The 22,445-nt window shown below is 40.1% G+C and overlaps 1 protein-coding gene across 1 annotated transcript; it reads right to left on the bottom strand.

Moving 5' to 3' along the window:
- Positions 1–17,641: 17,641 nt before the first annotated feature.
- Positions 17,642–18,967, bottom strand: LOC142630347 (uncharacterized). The gene is made up of 2 exons (XM_075804340.1): positions 18,218–18,967; positions 17,642–17,926 (listed from the first exon to the last, which is right to left on the bottom strand). The coding sequence occupies exons 1-2, from the start codon at positions 18,965–18,967 to the stop codon at positions 17,642–17,644; spliced, it is 1,035 nt and encodes a 344-aa protein (XP_075660455.1).
- Between the last annotated feature and the right edge of the window lie 3,478 nt (positions 18,968–22,445).

Here is a 22,445-nt window from a genome sequence, read left to right as displayed (position 1 = left end):
TGTTTTGGATGACAAGGGTATGGTCATGTGAAATCAGAATGTCCAACTTTCTTGAGGTTTAAGGGTAAGACTACGGCTGTAACTCTTAGTGATGAGAAGTTTCTGATGATAAGTCTAGTTGTGACAAGGATGGAAACTTCATTGCTTTCACTGCTACTACTATAGTCAATGAAAGTATGATTGTTGAAGAGAACCCTTCTGATGGGGAACTCTCTAAGGATGCAGATCTTTAAGAAGCCTACAATAAACTTTGCAAAGATGCTTCAAAGGATGCTATGAATGTTGAATTAGGCTTAAAGAAAATTGCATCTCTTGAGCTTGATAAGAAAAATTTGCTTGTGAATTTGTTTGATGCTACTGAACTTTTGAATAATGTGAAGACTGAGAACATGCTTTTGCTTGATAAAATTAAATCTTTGGAACATGAACTATCTGTTGCTAGAGAACAAACGAATAGGTCTACTAGTTCCAAACTTGATCAGATGTTGAGTGTTCAAAAGTATCCTTTCGACAAAACTGGGTTAGGTTTTGTAGAGAGCATAAATGTGTCTGCACCAAATTCCACAATTTTTGTTCCTTCATCTTCTTCTGAACCCTCTGTGAGTGAGGTTGTCAAACCCCCTGTGCGTGAGGTTGTCAAACCCATAGAAGTTTCTCCTCCTAAGAAGATTAGGGTTGATTTGAAAATGTCTAAACCTAAGGAGTCTACCCTTTCTAGGAACAGGACACATGAGAAGTCTACTTGGGTGTGTCATTTTTGTGGAAAGTCTGGGCATATTCGTCCAAATTGTTACAAGCTTCAAGCTGCTAAGAGAGCAAACAAACCAATAGTACTTGTGCCTCAAGCACATGATCTTATGGTACTTATTGGTGAGTTGGTAAAGGATCTAAACCTTTATTCCAATTCTGGAGTTGGAAATCCTTCTAACATGAATAAGAACTCCAATGCTCAAGGTGCATCTAAAAGACTTTGGATGCAAAAGGCTCAATCTAAGTGAGTTTTTCTGACATGGTCCTTGTGCTTCAGTGTCATACTCTTTGTGACCATTTTTTTCTAGGATTTGCATTGCATAACATTCATGCATTTCATTATAGGATGTTTGTGTTATTTTTCATATATATAAATAAAATAAAATAAAATAAAAGGAAAGGGGGAAGCAAAATGTGTTTTGCATTTATTTTCTTGGTTTTTTTTAAAACAAGGTTGGTCAATTTATTTTCACATAACATGTCCATGTACTCTATTTAGCTTGTATGAGCTTATTTCTTGCTCTTTACTAGTTAAAGCTTTGTAGTGCATGTTGAGTGGGAAGATGTTTCTAGTTTTTGACTACTTTGTCGTGATCTTGAAGTCACAAGTCTTTGACTGATGGACTTGACCCTTTTGAGAAAGGCATAAATAACCATCTCACCACTGTTGACTAGCCAATCATGAACACTTTAGTGCATATCGTAAGATTTGTGCTCGAGAAAGTGTAGTACATGCACAAAAAGAACATAAGGTGTAACCTCGGGTTAATTGCTTAAAATTGGTGTGTACATTATTGGACTTAATGCAAAAATCAAATACATAAAATTGGTGTGTACATTATCTCGGCCTTTATTTAATAATTTTCTGAAAATCTTAAAATATATGTGTACATTATGAGGCAAACTTAAGAAACTTACATGATTGCAAGTTTATGATCTAGGAGATGTGAGAGTTATATGATGTAACTCTTTAGGTGATAGTCTCTTTTACATTCTTTGTGATGAATTTTGAAGACTTTGTAGTTGATTTTTACTTACATATCATCTCACATGTTTCTCAAGCTTTTGCTAGTTGCACACACTACATAAGTTACTCTTTGTTAAACTTTGTACATATTATTGTGTGTGTTTTTTGTCTGACCAACCGAGTTTGAAAATGCCTTAAGTTTTATGCAAAATAGATTAGATGCTTGAGCATTCAAGGAAAATGTTTGAAAATCTATATTTTTGGGAAATTGGGGTCAAAACTTGTGTTTTTTGAAAAGCATTTCATCTCATACGCATGCATTTTATTCATAAAATTCAATGCTTTGAGGAGTTTTTGCATAAAAATGTTTATTTCTTCAACAACTGAGTTTTCCAGAATTTCGACCGGTTGAACATGTTTTTCGATTGATCGAAATTGCGATTAAAATTTTTGGTCAGCCACTGTTTGTTTCGATCGGTGCTTGATTGGTTTTCGATCAATCGAAGCATTTTCGATCGATCGAATATGTTTTTCGATCGATCGAATCTATTTTTCGATCGATCGAATCTGTTTTTCGATCGATCAAAAATCGTATAGAAACTTTTTTAAAAGAGATCTCTTTTCACGTGTTCATCCACTTTTCAAAAAAGTTTTTCAACTTTTCTCTCTCTATACGAACCGATCAAGGCTTCCATAAAATTTTTGTCGTTTTCATCCGTTCTTTTTGCGAGGTTTTTCTCTCCAAAGGCCGGTAAGACCTTTATACCCTTCCTTTTGCATTTTATTACATGTTTCATGCATAAATTCATGCTTTTAAGGGATATTTTTGGACCTAAGAAAATTTTGGGTTTTTTGATGATTCACGCCTTATTTTCTAAAATTGATTGATGGGTTTTTGTCCCACAATGCTATCATCATGATCTATGGTGTTTAATTTGATTATTTTGGTGTTTTGTGAGAAATTGAAAATTCTAGGGCTTGTTTTGTTCCGAATTGGGGATTTTGTTCAATTTAAGTTGGATTGATGAAATTGGCTTGTTGTTTGATGCAATTGATCATTATAAACTGTTTTCTACCTTATGTGATGATCAATTGGTCAATTGAAGAAAATTTCTACAAGTGGTTTTTGAAAATTTTAGAGTTTTTTGTGTTAAACTCTATGCTCAAGTCAATTTTGTGATTCTAATCTTAAACATTTGAACTTATTGTTGCTACATTAGAGCATGCATCATGCCATTTATTTGTTCATGTATCATATAGTTTTTTTTGTGCTAACTTTCTGTCTGCCCTTGTGTTTTTGTTTTTGTTCTTTCTCTAGCATCATGCCTAGGAAGACTAGAGCTAATAGGTCATCCACCTCTTCTTCTAATCCTTCCTTTGAGAGTGACAGGTTCTTGAGTGCAAAGCACCAAGAGACTTTTGTGAACCTTAATACTAAGAGAAAGATTTGGGTTGAGCGTAGAGTTCTATTAGATGAGATTGATCCTGCCATTAGGGCAAACTTTGAGCGACGAGGTTGGTTGTCTCTTTTGGATTTTGATGCTTCTCCTCCAGCCATCTTGATTAGAGAGTTCTATTTGAACCTCTCTATTCACTCCTATGATTCCAGCACTCTTGTGAGGAGTTAGATTTGTGGTGATGAGTATACCATTACTCCTTCGGTAGTGGCTAATACTCTTGGGGTGCCTCTTGTTCAGCATTTGGTTTACCCCTATGATGTGTCTTCTCCCCTAAACGACATCATGTCATACATCACTGGTACTTCTATCCGGTGGGGTTCTGATCCTCAGATCACTTCTATTGAGCTCACCGAGTCTACCTATCTTATCTTTGGTATAGCATGTCATTCCTTGTGGCCTATTTTACATCTGCACACCATTCCTTTGGAGCGATGTGCATTTTTGTATGCTCTGGTTACGGATAGGGATGACAATTTAGATCCGGCCCGCAGATACCCGACCCGACCTAACCCTAATGGGCTGGATTTTACCCGGCCCGATAAAGAATAGGGTCGGGTATGGGTTTTTTTTTAAAAAAAAAACCCGAAGTGAGTTTGGGTCGGGTCCGGGTTTTATAAAAAAATTCGAAACCCGACTCGAATAAAAACCCGGTTATGGAGGATAAGACATTTTGTAAGAATTTCTTAATCTTTTCATTTGTTTGTTGGAGGATAAGACATTTTGTAATTTCTTAGACTTGTGGGATTTATTTTGTAGCTTTTTAAGTGATTTGTTGATTTAAAATCTTAGTTGTGATTTATTGATGTATAATTAACAGGTGATTTATTGACTTATGATTAACTTATAATTTGGTTTGATTTGGCTGCCCTATAATGTGGCCTAAATGCCAAATTTTGGCATTTGGGCCATGTTAAATAACTTGAATGGGCTTGAATCTAGGAAAAAAATTTAATGGGTTTCAAATTTTTTTTTGTTGGGCTAGATTTGGGCCCAAGAAGATAAATGTGGCCTGTAGGGCCCATGGGGCCCGGCGGGGCGAGTATGAGCCCCGGGAAATAAACCCGATTAATAATTGGGCCGAGTCCGGGTTTCGAGTCTTGGCTCGCGGGTTAGGCCCGGGTATGCAAAAACCCGGCCCGAACCCGACCCGTTGCCATTCCTAGTTACGGATGCTCCTATTAGCTTTCCTCATCTGTTTCTTCGTTCTTTGAACGAGGTGTATAGGAGTTCCTCTACTGCTCATGCTCTTTTTCATCCTGTTTTAATTCATATGATTTTTTTGTTTTTAGGTTTGTCCGACTTCCCTGTGTCTAAGCCTATCCATGTTATTGCTCCCATAGATACCACTTTACTTAGGCAGAGGGCTGCTCAGATGAGAGAGCGCTCTAAACGTCCTCGAGCTGAATCTTCTGATACGGTTCCCCTTTCTTCTTCTATAGGTGTTCCTTCTGGTGAGGAGTCTGCTGATCCTGTAAGAGATGCTGCTGCTGATGTTCCTCCGCCATCGACTTCGGATGACTTTGACATTCGTCGTATGTTGGAGTCTATCGTAACCGTTAAGGCGGCTCATGGTCAGATTTTGGTGAACATTCTGGACGAGATCCATGCTTTGCAAGCAGACTTAGCGCTTCTTAGACGTTCGTCTTCGCCGCCTCCTTTTAATGATGGATTTTGATTTGTTCTTTGGCATTCTGTCACAAAAAGGGGGAGTAGATTGAGATTGTATATCTTAGGGGGAGTTTTGTTTTTGGAGAGCTTGAGAGCCTGTAGAGATTAGATTGTATCTAGGTGCTTCACTGTGTACTTTTTTTTTTTTTGGCTCTTGATGTATTCATGTTAAGGGGAGTTTTATTGTTTCTTGTTTCACTGCTTATAGACTTATAAGTATGAGTTATTCATTGATATCATTGATATTTGTCTATATTTTGTGTTTTGTGAAATCAAGAATGTTATATTTATTTACTTATATTTTCCACACATACGTTTATGCGTTTTGTTTAGTGTTTTCAAGAAATATACAGGTTCATTCAATTAAGCTGCTGTCTACACTTGCACCTGATGGATAATAGTTCAGATTGGATTTGTTCTAATGGGCATATATTTATAAAGGGATTTTCTTTGTAAACTTTGAGCTTTTAGTTGTGTTTTGTCACAGATTGCCAAAGTGAGAGTTTGTTAGAATCTAAGTACTTAGGAACTAATGTATTAGAACCCTAATATGTATTGTTGGCAAACCATGATCAAAACAGGTGTCTTGTTTTGTTTTAGACTTGCTCAAAGTATGTAATTTATATACAGTTGGAATTGAGTTAACTGCAGAAGTTACTATGCATTTCTGCTTGACTCGATCGATCGAGAATTAGACTCGACTGATCGAAAGTCGTGCAAATTTTTTTTTCTACAGATTTTCCAACTCAGCCCTAAGCCCATATGACGTGAAGGGTTTTATGTTTTGCCCTAGGTATAAAAGGCAAACCCTAGTCACATTTTAGAGTTTGCTCATATTGCTGTTTGTGTGATTCTCTTGTGAGATCTAAGAGGTGCTTGCCTTCACACAAGCTTAGGATTATCGAGAAGGAGATTTCTTCGAGAGCTTGATGATCGTTCAGTTGCTGCCATAAGAGCTTAAAGATACACAAGTGGGGTGCTTGTACTTGCTAGAGAATCTAAGAAAGAAGGAGTTCGTGGTCTCGGAGCTTGCATGTGGTCGTGTCAGTAAGTTCTACTGGTGGGTAGCAATAGAATGTTAGTGGTCTAAGTCGCTATCGTACACTTCGATTCTTTCATTATGGATTCAGGTTTACCTTGAGGATAGCTAGGTTAAATCCTCCCCAGGTTTTTTACCGGTTTGGTTTTCCTAGGTCATCATATCTTTGTGTTTTTTATATTCCGCACTTTGCATTGATATGATTATATGATTGTGTTAACCTAGATCTGGAATTTGGACTAAGTAATAACTTGGCTTGTTAACTAGGTTAATCCAATTGTGGTTTAAGGGGTCTAAATAAACTCTACAGAATCCCTTTGTGACATTTTGGGTTTTGCCTCTACTCCAAATATAGGTAAATACTTAGGGATTCCCATTAAACACCCAGGTTCACTGATGGATGTCAACTTTGTTTTGGATAGGGTCAAGCAAAAACTCATGAGGTGGAAAGCCAATCTATTATCACCAGCAGGTAGGACTGTCCTCATCCAATCTTCGTCATCAACAATACGTTCCTATGTCATGCAATGTGCCCTTCTTCCTAGTAAAATCCTTGAGGGTATTGACCGGGTAAACCGTAATTTCCTTTAGGGTTCATCTGAAACAGCTAAAAGAATGCATTGGGTAGGTTGGAATAAGGTGACAAAACCGAAAAAGGAAGGGGGGCTCGGGTTGCAAAGTGCTAAAGGAAGAAACATAGCGTTGCTAACAAAATTAAATTGGAGGTTTCATACTGAAAAGGAGAGTTTATGGGCTCGGGTATTGAAAGCAAAATATTACTCTAGTAATAGAATTAATTCCAAAGATCCAAACTACCTTCCTTGTTCTCAAACTTGGAAAGGTATGAAAAGGGGTGCAGATTTGTTTCGACAAGGTTCAAGGTGGGTGATTGGAAGAGATAGTAATCTAAGCTTTTGGTATGATAATTGGACTCATAAGGGTCCTCTAAGGTAGCTAATTCAAGGTCCTTTACCAATGGGGGTATCGGATTGGAAAGTTAAGGACATAGCATCCCTAGGTGGTTGGAATTGGGAGCTGGTTCCCTTTGATGTTCCTCAGGAATTGAAGTTGGAAATTCAAGCCATTCCTTATGCGCTTGTTGCTAGGAGCACGAACAGGTTAATGTGGAGGGATTCTCCGCGGGGTGACTTCAATATGAAAAGTGCATACAGGATGGCTGCCGGGTTGGACCAGAGTCCAAACAATTGTGGGAATTGGATTTGGAAGCTTCAATCTCTCCCAAAGATTCTTTTTTCTTGTGGAAATGTGCCCATAACAGCATAGGAGTCAATGAATGTCTAGCTGCCAGGGGAGTGAATGTTGACCCTATCTGTCCTTTATGCAAAAAGGAGCCTGAATCTATCCTTCATGCATTACGGGACTGTGATTTGGTAAGGGCCGTTTGGATTGAGTTGGGGGCGTTGGGGGTTGACAGAGACTTCTTTTCAGCCAACCTTAGGGACTGGATGATGACTAATGGAAAATTAGACATATCTCTTAATCAATTCTCTCCTCCATGGAAGACTATCTTCTCATTTGCTGTGTGGAACTTATGGAAGAATAGGAATCAGGTTGTGTTTAAGAGGCGGCCTCAAAGTCCTAAACTAGCGAAGGATATTCTAGACTATGCTGTGGAATTCTTTTATTATGCTGTCTCTAAAAATAACATTCAACCTCGGGTGACTATTCAAGTTAGTTGGGATAAGCCTGAGCAGGGATGGATGAAGATAAACACTGACGGCTCGTCTCTAGGGAATCCAGGATTGGTAGGTGGAGGTGTTGTTCGGGATTGGACAGGTAAGTGGATTATTGGGTTCTCTAGAAAAATTGGCATAACAACCAGTTTGTTGGTGGAGCTTTGGGCTGTCCGAGACGGGTTATTACTTTGTATTAAGCGCAAATTCTCTAAGATTGAGGTTGAGCTTGATGCCAAGGCAGTTGTGGACATGTTAACAAACCCACAGTATGATAATAATGCTATTTATTCCAATCTAGAGGACTGTAAGCTTCTGCTGTCTCAAATTCCTCATACCAGAGTTAAACATTGCTACCGAGAGGCCAACCGATGTGCTGAATTTCTTACAAGGAAAGGTGCTGAGCTGGATGTGAGACTGGTCATTTTTTATAATCCCCCTTTGGATATTCTAGATGTTGTTGAGGCTGATCTTGGAGGGGTTAGCTTAGATAGGCTCTGCCCTGGGTTTTCTTTTGCTGTTTCTGCTTAGTTTTTCTTTGTGTATCCTTTCGACCAAAAAAAAAAAAAGAACCCATATGTAAATTAGGCACCAGGTGGCTGATTCGAATGGCCAATTCGTCAATTTTTGGCAAGATAACTGGACGGGACATGGACCGCTTCGCATCCTCATACAGGGTCCCCTCCATGTAAGTGACTTGCACCTAAAAGTCAAGGACACGTGGGATGCAAATGGCAACTGGGATGTCTCAACTCTCTCTTTTTTCCTCCCATCTCACCTCCAAGATATCATTCACGCTACTCCCAAACCTTTTCACTCCTCTCTCGAATCTCGATAATCTCCCATCTTGGAATTCCTTTCCGAATGGCTGCTTCAACCTTCGTTCAGCTTATCTATTCACCTCTGGACTCACCCATGCTCCCAATGCTCGTCCTTGGAAATGGCTTTGGACGATCCCCACAATCCCAAGAGTCAAGACCTTCCTCTAGCTCGCTTGTCACAATCGTCTCTCAACCAAAGCCCACCTCTTTAAATAGCACATCCTCCCCGAAACATCTTGCCCTCTCTATCCTTTAGGAGTTGAAACCACACTCTACATTCTTCGTGACTGCCCCACCGTCCAACCCATCTATAATGAGCTTTAAAACAGAACCTTGCACCCGATTTCTTTAATCTCGACCTCCCCGACTAGATCAAGCATATGTCTACCTCAATATCCAACACTCCGCTCCTTTCCCATGTCCCATGGAACTACTCCTTTCCTCTCGCTGCGTGGTCCATTTGGTCAGCTCGGAACAAACTTATTATAGAGGAGCAACCTTTTGTGGTCTAGCTTATCCTTAAAAAAATTCAAGCCCTCAGCCTCGATACTTTTCACATCCCCCCAACTTGAAACCCTCCTGTGAAAAATTATGTGGTTAACATGGGTTGGACCCCCCTCCTACAGGTTTCTTCAAACTCAATACTAACGGATCTGCCCGTGGCAGCCCTGGTATGGCATCGGCGCTTGATCAGAGACTCCAAGGGTGCTTAGGTTGCTAGCTTCAACAGAGGCATCGGCCTCACCTATGCTCTTGCCGCTGAGCTTTGGAGCCTTAGAGACGGCTTGACCCTCGCCAAAAACCTTAACATTAAATATCTTCTCGTTGAAACTGATGCACAAGCTGTAGTGAACATAATTAACTCCCACAGTGACACTACCACCTCACATCATTCTCACATTGCTCTCATTTCTGATTGCAGTTCCTTCCTCCAATATTTTGAAGAAGTTCACATGTCCCACATTCACCGCGAGAGGAACCATTACACGGATATTTTGGCTAAAGAAGGGCTCAAGTTGTCAAACATGCTTAATTTACATTCTAGTCCACCTTCTTGTATTTTGTATCAGCTTTTAGCAGATGCTTGGGGTATTGTTTACCCCACTCTTGTATCTCCTTTTAGTTTTGTTTAATGATATTCTAGTTCAAAAAAAAAATGGTAAAAATTAGCTGAAATAGTATAGTGAAATTTAAAAATAGTACCAAAAAGTATAATGAGACCTATGAATAATAGCAAAAATAAACTGGCAAAAATAATCTGTCAAACGGACACTATGTATGAGTGGCTTGTGAATCTGTGTGGTGTGATATAATATTGATTATTTTATGTTTAAATATATTATATTTGGATTTGTGTTGTTGCGTGAGTTATAGATATTTTGTGTTGATTGTTTTTTTTTTTTTTTGGCCAAATCAATAGTGTGGGTATAATAGTGTTACTGCTTGAAATATTTTCATATATTTTAATAATTTATATTTGTTAATAATAGTTTGAGTTGTTCAATTATAATTAAGAGGCACTTAAACACAAATTTGTGGTACTGTTCATACTACCAAAGAAAATTAGTTACATAGTTAGTTTATCAAATTATTTATTTTCCATTTCAAACCGTACATAGTTGAACCATTTAAAAATGCTAAAACAATCACTGGTACTCTCCCCATTTCAATAACCACTATGCAGTGATGGCCTTACTCTTGCTTTTCAATTGGGATTGCCTTGCCTAGAAGTGGAACTAGATGCTAAGATAGTTGTAGACCTGGTCCTCTCGAGCACAGTGACTAATAGAGACTACTCTTCCTTTCTAAATGATTGCAGGTACCTGCTCAAAAAATATCAACAAGTCAGGGTGAAGCACATTGTAGACGACTAACTTCTTAGTTCAAAATAAATCAAACAAGTAAAAATAGTTTCACAAATGCGAATTTGTATTGATGAATATGTGGTACAATTCTCTGTAATTACAAAAGAGTGATCCTCTGATTCGATCTCCTTGAAAGATTTATTGATTGGAATTGTGGTAATGTGATTTTGATTTGAACACAATATATCCTTCAATTTGGCTGAGGAATGGATCGAAGATCTTTGAGACGAAATTACAATGAATCTCTGGCTATGAGCTTGTTAGAAATTCTTTGTTCTTCGTGTTCTTCGTGTTTGAAGGTTTGTGGTGGAAATTCTTCGGTGCTTTAGAGGCTTGATTCCGTAGAGCTTCGTTGATTTATGGTTTGTTGAGGTTTCTGGAGGCTTTTAAGCTTGATTCTAGTGACCTTTGAGACCTGGACGAGTAGTTTGGATGATTTTGCTTCGAATGTTGTCTGTATTCGAGGTTGAAGTTCTTGAAATTCTTGGAGGCTTTGGGGTTTGATTTCGGCAGAGCTTCTGGATTTCTGAACTCAAGATATCTTCTTCCTTCTCTCTCTGTCCTCCTAAATGTCTTAGGAAGGCTTCTATTTATAGGAGTTTAGGGGTGGGTGAGCGACACGTGGCGGAGTCTGATTGGTGACACTTGTCACAGCTTGATTGGTCCACTTATGTCATCGCTTACACGTGTTGTATTGCTTGTCATCACTTACACGTTCAGGGCTGCTTGTGTCATCGCTTACGCATGCTGATGCAGTTTCATGCCTTTATTTCAATGACACTTGGCAAATTTCTATTGGAATCTGAATAGTGATGGCAAAACCTAGCAGCAGTACGTGGCACTTTGTAATTGGTTGTATTTTGTGGACTTGGTAGTATGATGTGTCAGCTTGTAATAGGTCGAAAATTTTCCCTCTCTACAAATGCCCCCTCGAGACTCGTTCATGCACACAGTTTTCGAGTGTGGTGAGTGAATGAGTCTTGAAAGAAAATGGATTTTTTTTATACTTGACTCTTCTAGTGAAATAGTTGAAGGTGGTGGAGCTTTTAACAGGATGAAGTAATTGCAGAAGAGTAGACCCACCCATATGAAAGGCTTTGATGAGACCGAGAAGGGGTCTGCGAGTATTTGAATGTACTCGTGTGACCGAGCTTTCTCAGCAGAGGTTAAGTCAAAGTAATTTCAGAAGAGTATTTTGGATCGTTGGTGGCGGTCACAGGGTGTTGAAGATGGGAAAGCACAACAAATGAAAGATGGAGCTAACTTGTGATCCTGGTTTTAGAAACCAGCCAAGCTGCTGTTTGTTCCGAACCACTGCTTCTAATGGGAGACCAAAGAGTTGAAGAGAGACTACGGAAGCCCTGTTTTTAGGAACAGGTGTCTCTGCTGGACTTGGATTTCCTGGCCAACCAATTCCAAGGAAGCATGGAAGGTCGATGCAGACTTTGTTATGAATAACTTTATGAACAAACGTGGTCATTATGTGAGGAAACAAAATTTGTTTGAATCCTAAAACAGTGATGATGTTGTGAGAAGGGTTACTACTGAACCATGAAAAAGTTGATTTCAAACTGATTATGAAGCGATCTTGGTTGCTAGGTATTGAGAATGATGAGGCCATAGTGAGAACTGGCTGTGAGAATAAGGATTTGAAAATTTGAAAGAAGCAAATCTTCATTTCATGACTCAGTGTATGTGTGTTTTTTTCTTGATGGGTTTTAGTGGATCCGGCCCTTCTATTTATAGCGAAGAGATGAAGAACGGTAGTTGGGTAGTTAAGAACGGCGGATGAGACCTTTTGGTGAGAACGGTGGATGAGAACGGTAGGCGCCGAATGGGAATGTTAGGTTGGAGACTGGTAGGCACCGATGAAAATAGTAGGCTGAAGTAGTGACCCAATGTAATTTCAATTTTGAGACATACTTGTGAGAGTTTGTCTGTTTTTGAAAGGGAAGCCTTGATCAAGTCTAGAGGATAATTTTGAGGGAATCCAGACCAAATGGATGGATCTCAAATTATGATCTTGAGAGCTTAAATTTTGGACACCACTAGTACTTTGGAGAAGTGGGCGTAGTTTCTAAGTCCAAAACAAATACCTAGATTTCAAAATCAAAATCTTTGCGAAAACCTGATAGAACAAGTTTTGCTTGAACATCTTGATTTTCGGTCAAAGTTTACATCAAAGCCAATAGTTGTAGAATCACACTATTTGAGCAATTTTGGATTCTCAAATGAATAAATAGACCCCAAAATTGGAAAGTACGCGAAAAATTGAGCAAGACAGGTAAATCTTAAAAATTTTGACTTTTGGTCAAAATTTGTGCAAAAGTCAATTTTTTAGAAATTGGACTGTTGTGCAATTTTCGAGTCTCGGTTGAAGAAACAAACCCCAAAATTGGAAAGTACGCAAAAAATTGAGTGGGACAGGTCCGTTTTGAAAATTTTGACTTTTTGGTCAAAGTCATAGTTAAAGTCTTAATTTGTTTAAGTGTATTTTTTTTTTTTTTTTTTCAGGCGATCCGGATCCAGGTCGGTTTTCCAAGTCGAACCGGTTCGTGGAGGATGACGTCATCCGTGACGTCATCGATCTGGAGTGCATGTCACGCGTGGCGCGTGCACGCGCTTGAGAGCTTGCCGGCGCGTGGGAGCACGTGGTCTCATCAAGCGGCGCATGGGAGCGTGTGCATTTGAAGCTTGTGATTACCGGACCTTCTGGTGGCGCGTGGAGGCGCGTGGTTGATCGTTTGGGCTTGAAATTTTTAGGTCTTGTAGATCGGTGGCCGCAAGATCGAGTGGTAACGCCACTTTTTTGAAATGAAGTCTGGATTTGTGTGAATAGGAAGGAATATGCCGCGGTCCTCTGAAGCTTTTGGCGGCGCATGGAGGCGCGTGGCAGAGTGTTTGCTCCTAAAATTTTTTGGGTTTTTTCGATTTTTGTTGGCTTGAGATCTTGGTGGATTCAGCTTTGTGAAATGAAGTCTGGATTCCCACGAGTTTGAAGAAGAAGTCCGTTGGCATTCTTGGACCTGAAATCTTCTTGGTCTATTTTGGTGGTGGTCGTTTTGACAACATGTAGAAATTCAGGCAGGATGTAGGTTCATGGTAACCACTGAATGTTGATTTTTGGGTCATCTTTGTCAGAGAATTTGAAAATTTGGAAGAGAAGCTTGCAAGCATTGTTGGACTTCTTCTTGTTTTTTTGAAGTCCTCCGAAGATTTTTGTGGCATCTTGTCAGAGGATTTGAAAATTTGGAAGAGAAGCCTGCAAGCATTGTTGGACTTTGTTACTTCTCCCCTTTTCTTCTTTTTTTTGTCTGTTATCTCAGAAGTTTTCTATATAAAGGCATGCGGGGCATGCATGAAGTTATACAAAGCATAATCTCCTGAGTAACGTAATACAAGTGTAGAGATTTTTTATTTATTTATTTATTTATTTATTTATTTTTTATTTGTTATTATTATTTTTTTTTTTCACTTTTTGATTGAATTTTTTTTTTTTTTTTTAGGGAATCATGATGCTTTATTTCAAGTATTCAAAGATTCGGCAAGAACCAGCCTTATTTATTTGTAAAGAGAAAGATGACAAGGATGCAAAGGCTACAACTTTGATTGTTCGTCCGCCCATAATTGGAAGATTTTCAGAGAGATGGGGCCGTAACTCTTATCCTCTCAATTTGCCGAAATGGTCACAAGTTATTCACTCTAATGGCAGCTCTAATTTGGAGATAGTTACCCTTCTTGCTTCGCATTACAAAAATGTTGCCAAATCAAAGCCGTACAACACTTTGGGACGAGAGATAATTGCAAAACGCGCCAATTGGGATTCTTCCTTTAGCACGAATGGAGGGTTTTCCTATTTTTTTCTTTATTGGGATTGGCTAGAAGATGTGCTTGGTCGGTGTAAGCACCTCCTTGATGCGGTCCACCTTTACAATGCTGTCTTTGCCTCCCTATTCACATATGATTATGATGAGAATCTCATGAAGGCGTTGTGTGAGTGTTGGAGTCTGTCTACCAATACCCTCCACACCTTAGTTGGGGAAATTTCTATCACACCATGGGATCTTTCCATTCTTGGCAGACTTCTTTGCACTAGTGCATTTTATGATGATGTGGTACCTAATGCGCAAGAGTTAGATGGAACCAATGACGAAGGACAACCCTATCTACCGCACAGCTGCCGCTACCTTTTCATGGCGTATCATCACCTTCAAAATCGGATGAAAAGGCAAGGGAAAGTGAGTGTTCGTGACTGGATTACCTTTTGGTACAGAGGAAACAGCAAATACCTAGCCCCCAGAAAATCAATGAGACGAGCAACCATTCCCAAGTAGAGGCAGAATCCCTTTAGCGAGATAAATGAGCCTAGACCATGGTCTGATAAAGAACACGAGGTCTTTGTAGATCTTCAAATTGAGGGTGACTTAAAGGAGGAGACTTACCTATCGGCACTTCTTTCCTGTTGGCTGTGCATATTTGTCTTTCCTAGCAAGGATCTGAATAGCATCCGTCTTTGTACTTTCAAGATTGCTAGTTCTATGGCCAATGGTCGTTCATTTGGCCTTGCTCCCCCAGTACTGGCTAGCATTTATCGTGGGCTTAACACCATTTCTTCCTCTCCTACTCCGAGCAAGTCTAGAGATAGTTTTGCTATTCATTATGTTTATGCCTGGGTGGGTCATTTTTTCAGAAGCAACCGCATCGTTCATGCTAAACTATCCCATCCTTTGATGACTAAATACTCCGGTGTGGGTTCTGCCTCTGTATTCAGTGAATTGTCCGCACGAAAGCAAATACGAACTGCTACCGACTTCTTTTGGCACGGGACTGCTTTTAATAAAAGCTATGACCAGACATTCGTTGACAATGATCGTTTATCCATTCAGAAGTTCGACTACTTTATGAGCCTTTGTTCAAGGTACTTGACATTTCGATGTGAAGACCAACACATTGTAGAAGCATATAGCCCTCACAGATTCAGTCGGCGCTTTGGATTTCATCAAGACATTCCAAGTGACTTAAAGGAAGAAATTCATACAGGTTCTTTAAAAGATCTGTACCAATTATACCAATCTTTCACTTGCCGCAACACAGATTCCAAGGTACTCATTCTGGCTTTTGCGTCAGACTTTGGAAGCTAGGTCAGACATAGCTACAAACAATGGTGGGAAGGAGTATGTAAAACTGATTTTACCAAAGGTACAAATTTACTAGTTGAAATTGCCTCCTCTGTTAAATCACTGACGTCCAACAAGCCTCAGAAGGGAAAGAGGGATCTTCAAGATTCATACATTCCACAATCCTTGTCAAAGTTTGCACAAAGTCAAAGCCTCAAAGGTTTGCTTGCTGTACCAGTTAGGGATGCCATTGAAATTTTTGAAAAGGAGGTGTGTGACGACTTCGACCCTAGTCGGAAACATTTGAAGAATCCAATGAAAGGTGTTGATGCGGAGACTTCTACTGATCATGGACATCTTCTTACACATAGCCAGTCTTCTACCTCAAAGCCATCTACGAAGAGTTCGGATCTCAAGAGGCGTAAGTTTGCTGATGCTGGCACGTCCTCCAAATTTTCGATTGAGACAGAAATGACACCTCTCTCATCCTTGCAACCAATCGACCCTCTAGAAGCCTCTATATTTCATGCTAAGGTGCATATTTCTTCCGTGCGTAGGACAGGAGCTTCTATGCTGGGAGATGTTCTTTTAAACAGGCTTTCGAATCTTTCTATAGACAATATCCTCCCACAAGCCGAAGCACATGAAATTTATAGTGAGATTGCAATTCTTGGAGTGGACCCTCAATACTTGCGCGAAAATGTTGACAAATATTGCAAGGGTGTTGCAGACTACTTGAAGATGAAAGAATCTCTGAATACACGACCAAGTCCTGCTGTCTTAATTCAACGTGAGGCTGAAGTTGAATTCCTCCTTGCTGAAGCATTGCATGAGAAGGCATCTTTGAAGACCGAGCTTGATACTGTTACTTTGAGGATGGCTAACTTGCAAACCGAGCTTGGCCAATTAGAACAATCATTGTCTCAAATCGAATCTCATCAAGTTGAACAAGACGACGTTGTGCAAGCTTTAGAGGAACAACTTGAAGAAGTCAAATCCGCTCCCATTCTTGAAGACCCAGATATGGAGGCTTTAGAGAAGATACGAACCTTGCTGGAAGATAGTCGTTCTAGTTTGAAAGACTTAAAATGGATGTCATAATCTTTTGTATTTTGATTCCTTTCATACGTGTCATCATGCTTTCCCCTGTACCACTTTCCTTTAATCAATAAAGAAGACTTATTCCCTGCTCTTTTCTTTTCATGTTTTAACAATGAAACTCTTTTTTTTTTTTTGAGTGACTGAACTTAGCAAAAAGATACTAAGTTGCCTACGTACCCTCGAGAGGGATCAAGTCATTACGTAGTTCAATAAAAAAAAATTTCTCTTTTTTTTCTTTGTTTTTTTTGTTTTTTTTTTTCAAAAAGGGAGGGCTCACGTGTGTAATCCTTACCCTACACCCCACAGCATTTCATGGGTACCAATTGTGCAATAGTGGGTATCACCTCTAATCGAACCCGAGACCTTGGCCTCAAGGGCGACATGGGCATCCAGCCACTACGCCACACTCACAAATGGTGACATAGAATGGGATTAATTTCTCCTTATTTGTGCACTTTCAAAAGTAATGGGAAAACATCATGTACCCTTGTAGTGCTGCAGTGGGTAGTTTAAGCTCTTACCGAGGAGCAATTCTTGATTTTCAAGCATAGAAGCGTTTGAGGAACTTCCCATTGATGGGGCCGATCCTTACACCCTCCTGATCAATCAACTTGTAAGCTCCATTAGTGTAGACTTCTTGTACAACATAAGGTCCATCCCATTTCGAGGTGAACTTACCGCCTGTACGATGAGTCATGATGATAGGTCTTCGAACAGCGAGGACTAAGTCACCAACTTGGAATGATCGTGGTTTAACTCTTTTATTGAATGCGCTTGACAAACGAGCTTGATAGCACTCAAGGCGTTGTTGGGCCTCGAGCCTTTTCTCATCCAGTGCCTCCAACTCTTGTAACCTAAGCTTGGCATTTTCCTCTTTAGTTAACCCTTCTTGAATGGTGATTCATAGTGATGGGATCTGGCGTTCTAAAGGAAGGATAGCTTCTACTCCATAAACGAGAGAATACGGGGTCGCTTGAGTAGGCGTTCAAAATGTTGTTCGATATGCCCATAATGCTTCTCCAATTTTTTCATGCCAGTCTCGCTTAGTTTTGGATACCACTTTCTTTAACAAACTGCCAAGAGTTTTGTTAAAGGCTTCGGCTAATCCATTCACTGGGGCATTGTACATAGAAGAATTGTACTGATTGAATGCAAATTTCTAGCACAACTCTGTCATCAACCTATTCTGAAACGGTTTGCCATTATCGGTTATGATATATCGAGGGACACCATACCGATAGATCAAGTGAGTTCGGATAAAATTGACCACTGTCTCTTTCTTTACTTCCCTAAGAGGCACAGCTTCTGCCCATTTTGAGAAGTAATCAGTTGCAGCCAAGATGTACAAATGGCCACCAGATGATTTTGGTAATGGTCTTATTGCATCAAGCCCCCATGCATCAAAAGGCCAAGAAGCTACAGTTGGGTGTAAAGGTTCTGGTGGCTGATGGATGAAGTTTGCATGATATTGACAAGCTTCGCACTTCTTAACATACTCCATGGAATCTTGCACCATCGTAGGCCAATAGTAACCCATTCGCTTAATCATGTAGTGTAACTTAGGACCTGATTGGTGTGCACCGCATATTCCAGAATGAGCTTCTTCTAAGGCTTGTTTAGCCTCTTCCTCTCCTAAGCAAAGGAGAAACAAACCATCAAATGAACGGCAGAAGAGAGTTTCTTTATAGTAAATGAATCGAGCAGCCCTTCGCCGAACTTCGGTCTTGTGGCATACATCATCCGGGAGTCTTCCATGTTGAAGGTACTCAATGATTGTTTGTCGCCAATCTTCCTTTACGACAAGGCATACAGAAATGACATTGGCTTGCTTTTCTTCTTTTTCTTCTTCAACCACGAAAGGCACCACCCACCTTTGGGAAACAACAACTTTGGCTGTCTCTTCTTGGGATAATGCTAAGGTGGTAGCCAAATTAGCTAAAGCATCAGCCTGTCTATTCTCCTTCCTCGGTATATGCTCCAATGTAATTGCCTTAAAATTTGCGAGCAACTTCTTCGCATATTTGCAATAAGGGTCAAGGTCCTCTTTCTTGACATCATACTGCTCCAAAATTTGGTTGATAATTAATTTGGAATCCCCAAAGATCTCGAGTTGCGATATGCCGATTTCAATGGCCATTTGTAGACCAATGATCAATGCTTGATATTCGACTACATTGCTAGAGCAAAGTTCGCTTAATGAGAACGAATATAGAAGTATTTGTCGTTGTGGAGAAACAAACACTACACCTGCCCCCACTCCTTCTTGACGTGCAACCCCATTGAAAAACATCATCCATGGTGGCATTACTTCAATGTAAAACACATCTTCATCTGGGAAATCATCAGAGAACTCCCAATCAGATGGAACTGGGTGATCAGCTAAGAAATCTGCCAATACTTGTCCTTTGATAGCTTTTTGCGGAACATATGCAAGGTCGTATTGTTGCAGCAAGACTGCCCATCGAGCTATGCGACCTGAAACCATTGGCCTGGAGAGGACATATTTAATCGAGTCCACCTTTGCTATCAAACGGACCGTATGTGCTTGCATGTAATGCTCCAATTTGTCTATGGCAAAGAAAAAAGTGAGGCACATCTTTTCAATAGGAGAATAATTTAATTCAGCTCCATTGAGAGTCCGGCTTAAATAATAAAGGGCTCTTTCTTTCCCTTCTTTATTTTCTTGTGCCATAAGAGCACCTAGAGACCTTTCTTGTGCCGCAATGTACAACACCAAAGGCTTTCTAGGGATAGGAGCACCTAAAACTGGAGGATTAAGCAAGTATCTTTTGATGTGCGCAAAAGTATTGCTACAAGCCTCATCCCATTTAAAGTGTGCATCCTTCTTCATTAATCTATTGAAAGGCTGACATCGACCTGCCAAGTTTGAAATAAATCGTTGTATGTAAGCTAGTTTTCCTTGCAAGTCTCTAAGTTCTCGCAGGTTCTTGGGCTCTGGCATTTTCTGGATAGCTTCAATTTTGGACTGGTCAATTTCAATACCGCGGTGCCTCACAATGAAACCAAGAAATTTCCCGGATGTTACGCCGAAAGCGCATTTGCGAGGGTTCATTTTAAGTTGATACTTTCTTAAGCGGTTGAACACGGATCGCAAATCTACCAGATGGTCTTCCCTTCTTTTTGTTTTAACCACCAAATCATCGACATAACACTCCACATACTTATGAAGTACATTATCAAAGATCTTTTGCATGGCTCGTTGATAAGTAGCACCAGCGTTCTTTAATCCAAAAGGCATTACTTTGTAACAGTGAATACCTTTAGAGGTACGAAAAGCTGTGAACTCTTCATCCTTAGGATTCATTCAAATTTGGTTGTAACCAGAAGAGCCATCCATGAAAGATAAGGCTTCATGACCAGTAGTGGCGTCAACCATGATATAAGTGATAGGCAACGGAAAATCATCCTTGGGACATGCATTGTTCAGATCACGGAAGTCAACGCACACCCGGATTTGTCCATTCTTCTTTTTGACAGGGACGATATTAGCGATCCACTCCGAATATTGTACTTCACGGATGAAGCCTGCCTCAATTAGCTTATTGACCTCAGTTTCTATTTGAGGGATAAGCTCCGGCCGAAAGCGTCTTTGAGCTTGTTTTACTGGGTACACGCCCTTCTTTACTGCCAAATGGTGTAAAGCAATACTTGGATTGAGCCCAGGCATTTCTTTGTAAGTCCAAGCAAACACATCTTTATATTCTACCAGGAGCTAGAGGTATCCTTCTTATTCTGCAGGAGTGAGAAAGGCATTGATGAAAGTTGGTCGAGGTTCTTCAGTAGTTCCTAAATTGATCTCTTTAAGTTCATCAACTGTAGCCTGTACTCCATCTTCCAAGGCTAGGGGAGCTTCATCGACCTCATTCTTTACGGCTTCATCATCTGACAGTATATCTTCTTCTACTGTAATATGAAACGAGGATGATACTTCTTCAATTTGCTCATTGTGGACGAGTGACTGACTTGTGTGTACAATCGTTCGCCTTTTGACTTTGAGAGCTCCTTCAATGCTGATATCCAAGATAAAGTTACGCTTCATGCGTGAAGGAATACTACTACGTATCTCATCATTAGCTTTCTCCTCCTTTTGGTCCTCAAAGTTTATTGAGCTTTGAGAGCAAGTATCAATGGGCCTTTTTGTTGCCCCCAATTGATTAAAGACTGATCCACACGCAAAAGTGTCCCGACTTTGTGTTAAACAAGCCGTATTCAACCTGTCAAACACTGTAATTCGTGATGATGAAGCCTTAATGCGATCGAATACTGAGATGCGTGATGAAGAGTGATCTTTTCTTTGATTCGAACTTTCATCAACCTCTACTGTTATGTATTGGGAACTTGAAGCATTGCTTCTTTTATTGATCCATATTTGAGCCGGTGGTTCTGGAGTATAACCTATTCCGGTCTTTGAGATAGGAATTTCATGCCCTTCAAGTCGCATTTTCCCTTGAGTTTTACTAAGGCCGTGCATCTTTTCTCCGGTGGCTTTTGGAATTAGTTTCCCTAGGCCACTCTGTTTTGAGAAATCATAGCCTGCTTTGGCTAATAGCCTATATGCCTTTGGGTCAAACCATTCTTTCATCCGTTTACTTGGTAGAATACCATGCTCTGTCAGACTTTGCGAAGACCTCACGAATCCATTTAGTGGCTTTGAGGGCAAAGGATTTGTGGATGAAGTTAAAGGCATTACATGATTTTCTTTCAATATGGCTACATCCTTCATCGTGAGCTTTGTAGGAGGTCTTCGCATGTCCATTGTAGATTGAAGGCATTCCGTGAATGGTGATTGTCCATTCTTGCGGCGTGACCATGGTACATAACGGAGGAATGGAGGGTTATTGGAAGGCGTAGAACTTTCATCCGCTCTCTCTGAATTGCTAGTAGACTCACTAGACTGGTTATTCCCATATCGTGGATCTTCCTTTGGGGAAGGAATATCCTTTCTAGTGATGAATTTAACATGCTTCTTTTCACCCTGCTTGCTTTTCATGGACGGGACTTCAACTGGGAGAACTTCATTAGGGATATCATCTTCTACATAAAACTTTGCGTCAACAAAGTGAGCTTCAGTTTCAGAAAAAGGCTTCAAGTCGGCATCGACTTTCTTTATTCCACCTTGAGGATACTTGAAACATTGGTGCAAAGTTGACGGCACTATTCTGTTCCCATGGATCCATGGATGTCCTAACAACATGTTGTAGGTTGTTTTGGCATCAATGACATGGAACAAAACATTGCTTGTCAATTCTCCAATAATTAACTCCAAGTGTATCATGCCGATGGCGCGTTGTCCTCCTTGGTTAAAACCTTGTATGACCAAGCGACTGTGTGATAATTCCTCCATAGCAAGACCAAGTCGTCTCATTGTCATTTTTGGTAGTATATTAATAGTTGAACCTCCATCAATGAGAATGCAATCAATCTTTTGTTCACGAGCATAACCAGAGACATAAAGTGGACGATTGTGAGGCTTAGGGCCTAACAATAGATCCTCGTCAGTGAAAGTCAAGTCTGGAGAGCACGCGAAACATTCCTGTGTTTGTTGAAGTGTATTGGTACAAGGAGTGTAAATCTTTGGCTCTTCAAGAGCTTGGATGATCCCTTCTTTCGGTGAGGTGGAGGATTGCGAGGGTTCAACTTTATCAACCTGAGATTTGAGTTGTTCTAAAGACGACAAAGTCTCATTTGAACTACCATGGTCAACACCTTTTTGTTTTTCATCAACTTCACAACGAGAGACCGTGTGAACAGCCTCCGCTGACTTGTTTTGAAAGAATTTTATGGGAAAAAATTCTTCCAATGTGACAAGACTTCGAAATTTTTGGGTTTGTGCCGAATCATCACACATTTCCGTTCTTAGTCTTTCTCTCCTTTTATCATTCTTTCTTCTTGACTGCGGCTGAATTTGGTTTTGTGCTCTTCTAGACTCTTGGGTGATCAAA

Source organism: Castanea sativa, chromosome 1, assembly GCF_040712315.1.
Source record: "Castanea sativa cultivar Marrone di Chiusa Pesio chromosome 1, ASM4071231v1".
NCBI lineage: Eukaryota > Viridiplantae > Streptophyta > Magnoliopsida > Fagales > Fagaceae > Castanea > Castanea sativa.
The sequence above is the reverse complement of the archived record's forward strand: the minus strand, read 5'-3'. Positions and strand labels throughout refer to the sequence as shown.